Below are 14,285 nucleotides of genomic sequence, written 5' to 3' on the forward strand. Positions count from 1 at the left end.
CATCTTCTAAACCACTATTTAAGTCCCTGCCGGCAACCCTAAGTCGGAGGCCCCCAAGAACACTGAAAGAGAGAGAGCCGAAGCCCTGGAGCCTAAGGCGGAAGAGCTCTGAAGCTCCAAGAGGAAGGAGGGACTACGAGGGGGAGGAACGGCCCAACGGTAACCAGCAAAAATCCAGGTAAGTGGCCCTTAGGTTAAATAATAAAGTTTTAGGGAGTGGAGATACCCCTCTGTAGGGTATTCTCCCCTCTGTTTCACTGATGAAACAGAGGGGAGGAGACTGGCACAGAGAGAGAGAAGGAGACCGGCACGGGAGAGAAGAACAGGAGGAGGGCCGTGGGCCGGACCCACAGGCTGCGGGCCGGACCAACAGGCCGCGGGCCGGCCTGAGAATGGCCCAAGCCGAGCCCACGCCACCCCGGCCGAGCCCAGCCGGACTCGGCCTGCGGGTGACAGGCCCCGGCCGTGGCTGCCCTAGGGCTGAGGGGCAGCCAAGGGCCGCCGGGTCTGCCGTGCCGGCGACCAACGCGGCCTCAAGGCCGCCAGCCTCAGCCGAGCCCCACCTCTCCGCCGGCCGAGAGGTGGTGGCGAGACTCCCACAAAAAAAAAAAAAAAAAAAAAAAAAAAAAAAAGAAGAAGAAGAAAACGGAAGAGGAAGAAGAACAAAGTAAAGAAAAAAAAAAAAAAGAGAGGGGGCACTTACCGCGGACCACGGCCTTACCTCGCCGTGGTCGGAGCCGGAGAAGTTCTCCCGGAGGAGATCGGCCTCGATCCCACCTCCCGGCTCTTCTCCTCTCCTCCGGCATCACTTCGAAGGAGAGGGAAAGGGCCGGCCTCCCACCGTCGCCGCCCCGAAGGGGAAGCACCACTCCGGGCTGATAGATCTGGCCGGGGAGGGTTCGGTGAAGGTCGGAAGGAGGAGGAGGCGGCAGATCCGGCCGGAGGAGAAGAAGAAGGCCACAGATCTGGCCGGAGGAGAAGAAGGGGAGCCGGAGAAGAGGGCCGGAAGCATGGGCTTCGGTAGAGACAAAGAAGAGAAGAGGGAAAGAGAGGGAGTGACCGAGAGGGGGAAGGCCACAGATCTGGCCGGAGGAGAAGAAGGGGAGCCGGAGGGCCGGCCGGAGGTATGGTTTCGGTGGAGACGACGGAGAGAAAAGAGAGAGAGAGAGAGCGGCCGGATGAGGGAGAGGGGGTCGGGAAGGTGAAGAGGCGGAAGCCTCTGGAAGGGGGGAGAAAGAACCCGATAACGGGTTCGCGGGTCGGATCCGAATCCGAACCCGCAACCCGTTAAGCCCAAAGAAAAAGAAAAAGAAAAAGAAAAAGAAAAAGAAAAAGAAAAAGAAAAAGAAAAAAAAAAAAAAAAGGGAAAGGGTTTAGCCAAATTTGACTAAACCCGAGCCCAATCAAATTGGGCTAAGTCTGGACAAGCCAGACTATAAATTAAACCAAAATTAAAGCCCAATTTAAGCCAATGTAATTAATTTGGGGGCCAAATTGATCCCGGATTGACCCTGACTCAGGCCCAAACGGGTCACAGTGACCCTAAACCCGAAATTAAACCCAATTAAGCTGGGAATTAAGCTTAGTGGCCAATCGGAAGGCCAATTAAGACTTATGAGCCCAGCCAAGACCCCAATACAGAGGAATTAGGCTTGGGCTAAATTTCAGATAGAAAAGGAAATAATATATTGTTATTATGACATGATTGTAGGTGACTTAGGACACGTCACCAGGACGCAGGAGACCTAGGAGAAAGGCGAATCACGGTAAGTAACCTGTTCTAATCCTATTATAGATCATGTCATGTTATTAATGTTTTCCTAAGCATTTATTTTAAGTACATATGTTTCATGCATGATATGTTACAATGCATAAGTAACTTGCATGATCCCAGAAGCTATGGCTATGTATGCAACCTGATGATATTGGTATTTTAATCATGCATGTAAGTTTATAAAGTCTTAGCTAGCCCCAGAGGCACTATAATGGGCTCAAAGATGCTACTGAGAATGACTGAGCCGCCAGTGGCTGAATAGTAACTGAGCTGCCCCGCCAGTGGCTGAATAGTAACTGAGCCTGCCCCGCCAGTGGCTGAATTGGAATTGGGCCTGCCCCGCCAGTGGCTGAATAGTAACTGAGCTGCCCCGCCAGTGGCTGAATAGTAACTGAGCTGGCCCCGCCAGTGGTCGAGTCTGACTTCGCAGTAGCATCCGAGAGAAAAAGGACCACGGCATGCCGGGGCACGGTTTCATATGCATATTTTATGAAAAATTTTGTGATTTGCACTACTGCTTTGTTTAAATTGCATACTTATTATGCCAGGATGATTTTTAGATAAACATGCATGTCAGCTTCTCAAAACCCTAATTTACATGTTTAGTCTACTGGTTGATCCGGTAGGATTATGCAGGATTACTTACTGAGCCGTGTAACTCACATCTGTTTATGTTTCGTTTTCTTTCAGATCCTCACCAGTGATTGCCATCAGACATGTTTTTATTTTGTTACAGAGCTTCGTATTTTTGGAGAAGCTTATATACTTCTGTACATATGAATAGCCTAGAAGTTCTGTATTTTTGGTTTTCAAACTTGAAGGTTGTACTGCAAACTTTTAATATATATATATAAGGATAAATCCTTTTGGCTACCTGTTACCCTGTATGAGGCTGCGTGCTACTGTGGGCGATAGTCGGCAATAGCACGGCCGTGTCACGGAACCGGATCCGGGGCGTGACAGATACAAGCGGCACATATACGAACATTTATTTTCATATTAGTAATCAAGAAGCATATTAAAGATACAAAGAGAGTCAAGCAGGTCTCGAACGAGTAAACTAAATTCAAACAAATAAAAGTTAAAAAAAGAGAGGAAACAATCAGTTCTTATACAGCAAACACAATATAAAATAGCAAAAATTCGGGGAAAGAGAGAGAGAGAGAGAGAGAGAGAGAGAAATGGTGGTTTTGGGCTCACGCCATGGAGGAGGACTGGTTTTCTCGTCAACCCGCGCCAGGTAGCCGTCGTCGATGCCGTAGGCGGAGGCGCGCACCACTGTGTGGACGGATCCGCGGACGCCGCGCGGCGGAAAACGGCAGAAGGAGACGGCGAGCTCGGCGGCGCCGGGGGACTCGATCATGGGGAACATGAGTCCCTGGGGGTCGAGATCAAGGGCCTTCTTGGCCCAGGCGGCGGAGAGCTCCGGAAGGCGGAGGATGGCCGGGGTGCGGGCGGCGGCGAGGGCGAGGAGGCAGGGGAGGGCCTCCGCGATGCCGCCAGAGCCGTGCTCCATGTCGACGACCACGTAGTCGTAGCCGGCGAGGCCAGCGATCTCGGCGAGGGTTGGGGAGGAGCACAGGAGGAAGAGGCCGTAGAGGGTCTCGCCGGTGATGAGGCGGGACTTGAGGATCCGCGGTTCGAGGGAGAGGGGGGCGAGGTCGGGATCCAAGGAGGCGGCGAAGAGGCGGGCGAAGATATCATCGCCGGAGCCGTTCTGCTTCTTGAATCTGGAGGGGGTTAGGGAGGGGGGGCGATGATGATGAGAGAGAGAGAGAAGACGAGGAATGGACGAGGAATGGGGATGATGATCCCCTCTTAAAAAACTCTGGAATGGGTTGAGGGTGGAGGGCGGTGGCCGGGAAAACGGAAAGAGAGAGAGGGCTCGTTTCTGATGACGCTTTTTAGCGTCGTCTTATCCGGCGACTACACCGACGCTTATTAGCATCGTCCTTTGCCGACGCTTTTTATAAGCGTCCGCAAATTTTGACGCTAGACCAAATATTGCCGACGCTTGTGAAAAGCGTCGGTAAAACCGACTTTTTCTGTAGTGCCACCATCTTGCTACCACTTTTGCTGCTCCCAAGACAGCTAATAAACCTTGTTATACTATTATAATAATAGAAAATTTCGTACTATCTCTCCAGGTTCTCGCAAAAAAGGCTAGTTACAAAATATTATTTAATTTTTTTGACCTTATATCAAGGACTGTTGTGCCGAAACCAGAGCTAGGCGGCAATACATTATAGGGGACAGGGGAGAGAGAGAACAAGAGAGAGGAAAAAAAAGAGAAGGGAGAGAGTGGGAGGGAGGCTGGCGGAGGACCGACGAGTCACACAAAGGTGGGGCTCCACCTTCGATTCTCCTATTTCGTTTGAAATAGGGTCCCGGAGGGGGCCTCTTTTTATTTTTGTAATTTTTAAGTGAAAGTCGATGCACGACGACTCTCCGGCCTTCCGCCGGCCGGCCTCTATCTCTCTCTTTTTTTCTTCCTCTTTTCCTCCCTTCCTTCCTCCCCTGCTTTCTCTCTTTTTCTCTCTTTTCTTCTCCTTCTCCCCCTCCGTCGTTGGTTTATTATTTTGGTTGCTGAAACCATCCTGGTCCGCCACCGGCATGGTTTGGTATACCCCAAACAAGGCGGTTTAGGATGGTTTCGCCAACCATGCCATATATAAATATATAAGATAGATTTTTTGGTCCTATATAAGTACCTAAGATCTATTAATGTATAGCTATGTAGAACTAAAAACATCCTCACATTCTCCCCTCATATAACTCAATGGAGTCCTTGCAAGAGTAAATGTCCAAATCTATTCACAAGAACTATAAATTCAATTACAAGCACTACGAACAATCTATAACTAATTCAAGTGGGCTTATATTGCAGTGTTCCCTAGTCCACATAGACCATGAGTTAAATTTGCTTTAATACTATTTATAATAAACCAAGACTTTAGCTTAAAAAAGCTATTTAAAAAATATTTTTTGAGTTTCTTGTCCCTCTATAACTATCCAAAATGTACCTAGCGTAGCCGATGTATGACTAAACACAACTTACATGGTCCCCACAATATAAGTGTGCAAATTTATGCATTAAGATTGAAAAGTTATCTTTATATATCCTCTTTTTCCTTCTTTTTGCGGGGTGTGTTGGGAAAGAGGGAGATGTTAGAAACGTGATCCAATCGAAGAGAAGGAAGAATTTTCTTAATCTACTCAACTTGGATTTTTCAAAAGAAACTTAGAAAAAGATGGAGACATTATGGAAGTACGGTTTACATCTCCTTTTTTTTTTCATTGATCAATTGATGAATTAAAACTAAGTTACATAGCCTCTATTTATAGTAGTAGTAGTGAAGTCCGCACTTATACAATTTGAGTCGGATTTTTCTTTTAATTTGAATAAGACTAGCTCTCTAAAAATTGATATAATTAGTAGAAATAAACTTGATGAAGCTAAAATTCTGAGGTAGATTTCGACTTGTATATCAACTTTACTTTCTATTGCTTCGCATGATTCTTCTTGGATTGATCAAAATCTTTGTCGATTTTTTTTTTTTTTTTGGTTTGGCTCCAGAAATTTGGATCATGGTTCGGCTTTTTGATCTAATGGATCTCGTTCCTGGACTCTATATCCAGCCCTCTACGTGGTGGCTAAAGTAGTTCTTATCAAATTTGGTGATTCTCTTGGTTCACAGCATTATAAATAATGATCGTTTAAGCACAAAATTCAAGCCATAATAATTCAAGGGCAAAATTTTTGTAAGAGAAAATTTAAGGATCACATCAAGTTGTTGTCCTGGGAATATTTTAAAATATGTTAAATAATTCAAGAACTCAACTTCTTGCAGCCCTATTTCTGTTGGCTAACAGCCTCGTGCTCTAATTCTTGTCTGTGAGACAGCAGTTTTTTCGGAATATACGGGGAGTTCGTAACCCAATCACAATGCCGTTTTTTCAAGCCGAGTAAAAAGTGTGGGCGCAGGTACGGCACCTACTTTGCGTCAAAGGGACCAAAAGTGGGTTGAATTCCTTGCATAGCTATTCTGTATTGCTACTGACTTCGGTTCATAGATATCTTACAGGGAATCAATTAGAAGAAGATAGATAGTTCTCCACGAGAACAACGTCAAATTTGGACTTATTGGAGAGATAGTATGAAAACTTGCGTGGGCATATGTTTAGTATCATATCGGCTATACAACAATAGATTTTGAATCTTTATATAGAGCCATAGAATTCACATAACATTTTCAACTTATTTTTTCAAGTAAGATCTTGAGTTATTAATAATAATATCATAGGGGACCGGTTCATAGCTCATATGGACTAGTGATATTGCGGCATAAGTTCTTTTGAGGTTGATCACAGGCTAATCATAGTGTTTATGACTTGGGCTAATTCTTTCGGAAAGATTGTGAGAACCTATGTGGATATGTGTTAGTTCCACATCGGCTACGCACTTGGTAGATCTTGGACACTTATATAGAGCCAAGGAATATAAATACTAACTCACTTTTTTGGATGAGGTTGTAAATTAGTATAGATAGTATCAGAGCGGACCCATCTATAGCCCATGTGGACTAGGACACTATAGTACAGGTTCATTTGGAGTTGACTATATACTAATTATGGTGTTTGTCATCGGATTTTATTAGATTTGGACCCATAATCTAGTGAGGATACATACTAGGGCTTAAATTAAGAGAGTGCGCGAGGACTTGTGTAGGTGTATATTGGGTTTTTTTGCATGAATACCCTTCTCAAATTGAGATTTGCATGTATATCCTCATAGAACACTTGTTTTGCTATTCTACTCTTTTTTTATCCTTATATTTTGCATATGTACCTATACCATCTAATGCCGTTAAAAAATTAATAATTTCAAATTAAAATGACTAAAATACCCTTAATGGGTAGTTGTACAAAAAGAATTATTTATAAGACGATCACGTTGTATTAGAGGCATTTGTACAAAAATAGTATTTTATGAGGATACAAAAATAAATATAAATTTTAAGATGGTATTCATGCAAATTTGAATTTTTAGAAGGGTATTCATGCAAAAAAAACTCTATATTTAATCCCACGTTGGTTGTGCATGGTGTAGACCTTATATCTTATACAGAGCCAAGGAACTCAAATAACAACTTCCAATTAGTCATTCTGGGTAAGATCCAAGAGTTATTACATGTAGTGGTCCCCAAAACAAATATTTTGTTCCATTCAATGGCAACCCGTCGATATGCTATAATCCTAGGCTCTATCAAATGCATGGTTTCTTAAATCTTGTTTAATATGCTTTAACTCCAGGCTCATTTAATCCTATAATTGCATACTATCGGATGTTTGATTGTTTATTTCACAGAGGAATTAGGGGCATAGTTTGAACTTCTTGGTCTTGTGGATGTGTTTGTGTTCAAGTTTTTTTATTTCTAATGGCAATACGTTAGTTGCACATTCACATGCAATCCATGTGCTAAAATTTTTAGTTGCATTCAATTACCTAGGTGTTTTTTTTTCCAGAAAAATTACTTAATGTTTGATTTGTTGTTTAGTAATCAGTAACCTAGTTTGGCCATTACTAATTAATCATTTTAAAAGAGGATTATACTGGCATTTCTAGGGTTATGGATCTTACATACGAGAGTAATCATCCTCACATAGGCTATTCTCACCTTGTATGTGCTTGATATATACTTTCTTGTCACATTTAATGTGACTAACATTTGGATCAAGTTGATGAAAGCATGGTCAATTCTCATGAAATGCATACAGATTATAGAGCGTTTGAATTTGAATCTGAACAGGATGCATGTAATGTGAGATAACTCGAAAAGAATATAACACCTAGAAAATTCACAACTTGGACCAAGCCAATATGTAATGTGAGATAACTCGAGCCCATATAGATACAGCTAAACACATAAAACGTGGTTTCATTTTTATTAAGCTTCGATTCTTCTCCTAGTGCCAATGTTGTGATCGCTCGAACCAAGACAATTTTTTTTTTACTAAAATTCAGTTTCTTCCAAACTATGAATGTAGATTCCAGATTGATTCTCTTCCACTTGGTTCCTCCCTGCAATCTTCCCCTAACTAATTTGCTACCTAACTCAAAGAAACCAGGAGGAATTCATACATTTCACATAGAGGAGAAGTTATAGAAGAGCATGCATCCCATTCTCCTAAATTGAATAGTAATCAACTCCTATAGGATGATTCTTTAAACTAATAACTTCTCGATGGTTGGTTAGCCAAGGCACATTTTATTTTTCTTTATCCTTGTTCCATCTCTCCATTTTTGAGATAATGTCGGAGACTATGGAGAAATTGATGACTCTCCTGGTGATCGCTACGAGCCTTTCTCACCAGTGAGAGGTGCATGAACGAAAGCATGGTTCGATTAAAAAACTCGAATCTTCCATCATACCATAGGCTCCCACGACATGATCGAAGGTCTATTTGGAGTTTAGAAATGGATCATGCTGAAAGCAAGTAGTCATGCAAGCCAATTTGATAAGGCATTGCATGTTTGGTTCCTTTCAAATTTAATAGCTAGGCACTAAGTGTGTGATCAAACTTTATAGACTTACATCTCATGTTCATGCACATCTAAATAAAAGCCTCACGTTCAGTTCAGCTCTGAGATTCTGTTCATGGCAAAGATGCATAACAACCTTGGAGGTTCAAGAAAGAGGAAGCGAGGGGACCAAATCTATACGTTCGATTCCTTCGGTGAGCCTGGACAGCCAACCGATTTCAATGGCACGTTCCAAGAGAACATTGAAGCCCTCTTAGGGTATGGGCACCTAGAGGCTCCTGATCATGAAGATATGAAGTTTCGATCGTTTCAACTTGAACTCCATCGCCATCCTCAAACAATTTTGAGGCTGTTCATCGTCGAAGAACTGGTTGGAATGTCACTTTGCCGCCGATGTCGCTATTGCCATTCTGCTGGTACTATCATATGGGCATCTTAGTTAATTTGTCTTAATTTTTGTTCACCTGAATTTGAATCATCTAAACATCAAATCTCAATTATGATTTAGTTAATTGATATGAACAATGATCGAAGCAAAGTTTTACTGCTAATCTAATACTATGAAGAAGAAGATGAAGAGAAATATACTAAAAATGCTGGAGGAATCCCTTACATTGAACCTTAGGCGACCCGGTAAATGTAGAAGAACGTACATGTTGGTCATTTCAGGGCTGGATTACTAACTACTAAACATTATTTCCAGTTTTTTTCTGGTATATATAATTTCTAATTTACTAGAGTAAATTTTCTGAATTCTCTGTTCTAGAAAGAAATTTAGACAATCTTAATGGACTCTTTGGTTCTTTCTTTCTTATTTACCTTCTTAGCAGGCTTTCTGCTGCATTCTTTTGTATACCTTTGCCTTTACAACTCTACCAAGGTGCTTGTTGGGTTCTTGACTGTTTTGTCTTACCTCTGATGAAATGAATCCCTGTTGATTAAACAATTTCCACTCAAAGGGAAAAAGAAAAAGGAGTTGTGAGTTAAACTATGAAAAATTGAATTATTTGCAGAGTTGAGGCAACATTATTAATATAACTATATATTAAATTTAATAGCCGTTCTTTCATAGCTAATCTTTGGAAGGGTATTTTGATGAAATTTTACTTGATAATCACATCTGGTAAAATACCAGTTCCATTTCCATTAAGATGATTTTTCTCCAAACATTTACTTCTTTTTTGAGGGAAATTCAAATATTTGCTTCTGCCATAATCTTCTAGAAGAAATTTACTTGTATTCTTTGGAGAAATTATGATTTGTTTTCCTTTGAGAGGTCCACCTTGTAGGTTGGGGTCACCATATGATCTGCAACAAGAGATATCACTTTGTGTTACCTGCAAAGGATGCTATAACAGAAGCGGAGGAACTCAGCATCAAGGTTAGCAATGAAGGGTTCAAGAAAGCAACAACAGGATCAAAATCACAGGACTTGGAAGGCCACTTACTACATGGCGTAATTCATTCAAATGGTTTTGGGCATCTGCTTTGCATCAATGGCTTTGAAGGAGGTTCTTATTTCGTTTCAGGTCATCAAATTCTAGATTTATGGGATCGAATATGCGGCGCATTACAAGTAAGGTAGCACACTGCCCTCTCTTTTCCATTTGAATTAAGAGGAGGAATATAGAAAATAAATACAAAATAACATTACATGTTAAACTCTATTAATTTGGAAACTTGGTACCTGATTACTGCTGGAAATGGTCTCGGGCCAGCCCGAGGCCCATTGGGTCGGGCTTCTGGCTAGGTCCGAAAGAGTTCAGATCGGATTTGGACTTAAATGTAAAGCCCATTTACTTTTCGTATTAGGTTCGAGTATGTTATTGACCGGGCTCGGACCTGGGCCAAGCCTGAGCTCGAAGAAAGCCGGAAATAGAGCCTGAATTCAAGCCCGAATCAACTTATTTTTGTATATTATTATTTAGATAGAATAATGATGAAGTAAAAGACAAACTAAAATGACTTTAGCTGAGAATAATGAATCATGCATTATTTACTTGTGTTATAGGAGAGAGCCTAATTTTTAGCTACTCATTTATTTTTAAAACACTATTATGAAATATCAAACTTCAATTGGATTTAGGCCAGCCCTATTTTTGGCTTGAACGGATAATTAAGGCCGTCCCAATCGGATTCGGGTTGGGCTCGGGCCTAGGCTCGGGTCGGATTTGAGCTTGGATTATTCAAAAAATTTTGGGCCTAAGCTCGGTCCGAAACTCGAAAAAAAAATTGGGTCGGGTTTGGTAGGGGCATGGCCCGATCCTACTCGACCTATTTCTAGCCCTAACCCTAACTTCAGAATTAGTTGTTAAACAATGCCAAGTGTGCATGTGTGATGGCTCAATATATAAATTTTCACTATTGTGAGGTTTGGAGAGGGTCACATGTATGCAGCCTTATCTTTGCACATAGAGAGGCTATTTTCGTATTATAGACCTATAACTTCTAGGTTAAAAGAGAGCAACCTTCCAAATCACATGATTTTTTAATAGAAAACAATTTGGAGATCACATCCAACAATTCGATCCATTGGTGCTGTGCCCATATATCTATATATCTATATATATGTATGTATTTGTGTATGTATATACATGTGTTAGGATTTTGATATAGTACTTCCTAAAATCTATACAAAATAACTTTTAGAATTTTTTCTCTACTAGCTAGTATATAATGAATGTCCCCTGATATTTCCTATGACAACCGGTTAAAGCTGGTGAGAAGCCCAGGTAAAAATGGCAAATACCATATTTTGGAAAAAAATGGAGGATCATAATTGATATCCTCCCATTTTTCTCTTCTGATCAATCTAAAACCCCTCCTTCTCATCGGCTTCCTTGCCCTAATCTCTCTCCACGCAATTCTTTCAGCCATCACATTCCCCTTCCACAGCTGTCTAATAGTACCATTTCATCACCTCTGGCTTAGATTCCCCACCACCGTGCTCTTAGTCATGATAATTCTTTATGAAAATAGCTTCAAGACTCTGATTTACTGCCTCTTTCCCATCTCTCTGTCTCAGGCTCCAAGCCGCCATTTCCGGCAGTCCATCTCTACCTGATCTTTCACCATTCATGCATTACCACAACTTGTGCTGCTCCGATTACTCGAATGAAACCGGATTATATGCAGAATTATATTCTTACCCCTTCTCAAATGGATGGCTAGGCTTCATGAGTACCACCTTAAAATATGTTAAAAATATCTCATAGCAAAATCCATACATGTAAATATGTATGCCTTTTTAAATAAATAGGAGAGAGAAACCTCTACTTTTTCCAAAATTTAGAAAAAAATCCTAAAAAAGCCAAGCACAACATATCTTAAATATTATTTTTGTCATTTTTCCTTTTTGTTTTTTGCACTAATTAAAGGCATTGCACCTTGTTTCATTTTTCTTTAAATTTATTTTACCCCTATCAGTCCTCACTGGTTTCAATGTATTATTATATATCATGAATATTAAATAATTGTGTAAGAGTTTGTTATTTTTGTTATTTCATGTTTTTCTCCCTTTTTTTTTGAGTAGTGGAAGTCCAGATTATTTCATTTTTCAAGAAATAAAATTGGAAGCTCAAAGCAAAAACTTTTAGCAATGGAGATGCAGGGTGTCACACCCCGTACACCTCTCGCATGCAAAGCAAGCCCTCTGCCATTTGAGCTACATCCCCGTATGTACTTCAATCTATGAGATACTCAATAATTTTCAACTTAGCCCAGATATGGATGTATGCTTTCCCTACATACACCCATAACTTCCAGAGACCATCTCTTTAGATTCATGTGGTACCAAAATAAGTTTAGAGGTAGAGATCATAATTGCAATTAGAAAAAGACATGGTTTTTGGTTACAAAAATCATAATTACACAAGCGTTCCCTCCTTCCAGTTCCACAGCTTCTGATTTGCCATACATCCTGAATGTAAAAACTCTGGCCTTAAATGGAATGCATGTCCAATATAGATTAGCCTGGTTCTAATTTCCAATTGTTACTAAACTCATTTCTAGAGAATGCACGACATAAACCTCATGTGATGATTTTAGACAAAAGAAAAGAGAGAAAAAAACTCAAGCTGAATTTTATCTATTCTTATTTTTTGAAGGAAGGTGAGCTTGATTGACGAGGCAAGGAAGGGAACCATGGAGCTAAGGTTAATCCATGGGGTGGCCTATGGTGAGTCTTGGTTTGGACAATGGGGCTACAAATTTGGCCATGGAAGCTATGGGATCACTCATCAAATGTACAAACAATCTCTTGAAGCCTTGCGAGCCCTCCCACTCTGCCTTTTAATTCCCCACTTTGCCTTCTCCAGTCATGAAATCTCAATGATTGTCACCAGATATCAGGGAGTCTGCAGTCACACACTTGGAACCCTAGGCCAACTCTTTCACTTCATGATTGAACTGAAGGCACGCCTACCCCAACACCCTGCCACTGCTATGGACTACCATGGAATTATAACCGAAGCTACATGCAGATGGTCAGTGAAACGTGTGGAGATGGCTGCTCAGGTGATTGTGGAAGCACTTAAGAAGTCTCAGTTCAAATGGGTAACAAGGCAAGAGGTCAGGGATGCTGCTAGAAACTACATTGGCGATACGGGCCTGCTTGACTACGTGCTCAAATCGCTTGGAAACCACATTGTGGGGAACTACATTGTTCGAAGAATGGTGAATCCAGTAACCAAAGTGTTGGAATACTGCTTGGAAGACATTTCAAGTGTGTTTCCTAACCTCGATGGCTTGCCATCAGGCGGTCATTGGAAGGCGAGGGTCGGATTCCAGATTACAAGGGTGCAGATCATGAGAGACATGCTGTATCTATACAAGCACATCCTCAAAGAGCAAAGGCCAACAACAGCCACAGGTATATTTGGTGCTATTCCAATGGCAGTAAGAATGATCCTTGACATCAAACACCTTGTGAAGGACTGCGAAGAACCATTCCCGTCAGTCAGGGAAGTTGAAAGCGAAGGACATATGAAACTAACGTGCATGCTCCGGATCAGAAACGATCAGACTAAAGTGGAAATTACCATGAAGGAGTTGCCACCGTACGATATAGTAGCTATACCTATTCATGCAAGGATGGCCAACTTAAAAGAGGACGTTGAGAGGTACTTCAGGGAGACTTATTGGGGTCTGAAGAGCTTCGTAGCTGAGATGTTGATCGATGCCAAGGGAGAGGACTCGGATTTGGTTTCTGAGGAGATCAAGTCAGGGACTAGCATCATCGTTGAGGGAAGAATTGAGAAGGATGAAGAGGAGATTTATGAATGTGGGAAAAATAATGGGATGGTAGATTGTCCATGTGGTGCAAGGGAGGAGGATGGTGAACGGATGGTTTGCTGCGATATATGTGAAGTTTGGCAGCACACTCGATGCGTAAGAATTCCAAATGATGAGGACATTCCTCATGTCTTTCTTTGTAGACAGTGTGAGAATGGCATTGTTTCCTTCCCTTCTATTCACCATTAGAGTGCGGTCATCTTCAATGGTTTAGTAGTTATTGAGGGCTTAGTTGATGATAAACAAGAATTATACTGAAGTATGCATTGTATTAACAAGATAATTAAAGTGTTGCTTGTGGTTACAGATGTCTGATTTTGATGGGAATACATAGAATTGGGGAACATATAGGGTGGATCCCATCGGGTGAGGAGTCATGCCTTCTGCTGTCCCAAATGTTTCATCTATATATGAGACATATATCATCCAGTTGAAGCAACTCCGGGTCCCTTGGAAGCTTAACTGAGGAAACATTGTGGTCCTTCAACCAAGAAAGCAAGCCAGATTGGAGAACTATCCAAGCATAAAAATAGAAGTTTAGAGATCCAGTTCTTTGTCTGGAACAAGACATCATCAACGATGGATCCTTTGATGTACGTAGGAGAGTTCAGGGAATCAATAAATTAGCACTGCGACTTCTCCGAAGTTGCAATAAGAATCCTTTTTGAGAATTGT

At 41.5% G+C, this 14,285-nt stretch overlaps 2 protein-coding genes across 2 annotated transcripts; one reads left to right on the forward strand and one right to left on the reverse strand.

Annotated features, from left to right (window-relative positions):
- Positions 1-2,810: 2,810 nt before the first annotated feature.
- On the reverse strand, positions 2,811-3,834 carry LOC103723713 (2-keto-3-deoxy-L-rhamnonate aldolase-like). Its single transcript, XM_039129629.1, has 3 exons — positions 3,815-3,834; positions 3,006-3,504; positions 2,811-2,834 (listed from the first exon to the last, which is right to left on the reverse strand). The coding sequence occupies exons 1-3, from the start codon at positions 3,832-3,834 to the stop codon at positions 2,811-2,813; spliced, it is 543 nt and encodes a 180-aa protein (XP_038985557.1).
- Positions 3,835-7,758: 3,924 nt separating this feature from the next.
- On the forward strand, positions 7,759-13,980 carry LOC103719266 (PHD finger protein PERSISTENT TAPETAL CELL 1). Its single transcript, XM_039129360.1, has 3 exons — positions 7,759-8,734; positions 9,608-9,899; positions 12,425-13,980. The coding sequence occupies exons 1-3, from the start codon at positions 8,434-8,436 to the stop codon at positions 13,797-13,799; spliced, it is 1,968 nt and encodes a 655-aa protein (XP_038985288.1). The 5' UTR covers positions 7,759-8,433; the 3' UTR covers positions 13,800-13,980.
- The last annotated feature ends 305 nt before the right edge of the window (positions 13,981-14,285 follow it).

The sequence above is a fragment of the Phoenix dactylifera genome, chromosome 8, assembly GCF_009389715.1.
Source record: "Phoenix dactylifera cultivar Barhee BC4 chromosome 8, palm_55x_up_171113_PBpolish2nd_filt_p, whole genome shotgun sequence".
NCBI lineage: Eukaryota > Viridiplantae > Streptophyta > Magnoliopsida > Arecales > Arecaceae > Phoenix > Phoenix dactylifera.

Coding starts and splice junctions, on each gene's coding strand:
- LOC103723713 (XM_039129629.1), bottom strand. CDS start 3,834: ATGGTGGCACTACAGAAAAA. Junction 3,505..3,814: donor ATGGTGGCACTACAGAAAAA/GTCGGTTTTACC, acceptor AACCCCCTCCAG/ATTCAAGAAGCAGAACGGCT. Junction 2,835..3,005: donor ACGACGGCTACCTGGCGCGG/GTTGACGAGAAA, acceptor GTTTGAATTTAG/TTTACTCGTTCGAGACCTGC.
- LOC103719266 (XM_039129360.1), top strand. CDS start 8,434: ATGGCAAAGATGCATAACAACCTTGGAGGTTCAAGAAAGAGGAAGCGA. Junction 8,735..9,607: donor TCGCTATTGCCATTCTGCTG/GTACTATCATAT, acceptor TCCACCTTGTAG/GTTGGGGTCACCATATGATC. Junction 9,900..12,424: donor TGCGGCGCATTACAAGTAAG/GTAGCACACTGC, acceptor TATTTTTTGAAG/GAAGGTGAGCTTGATTGACG.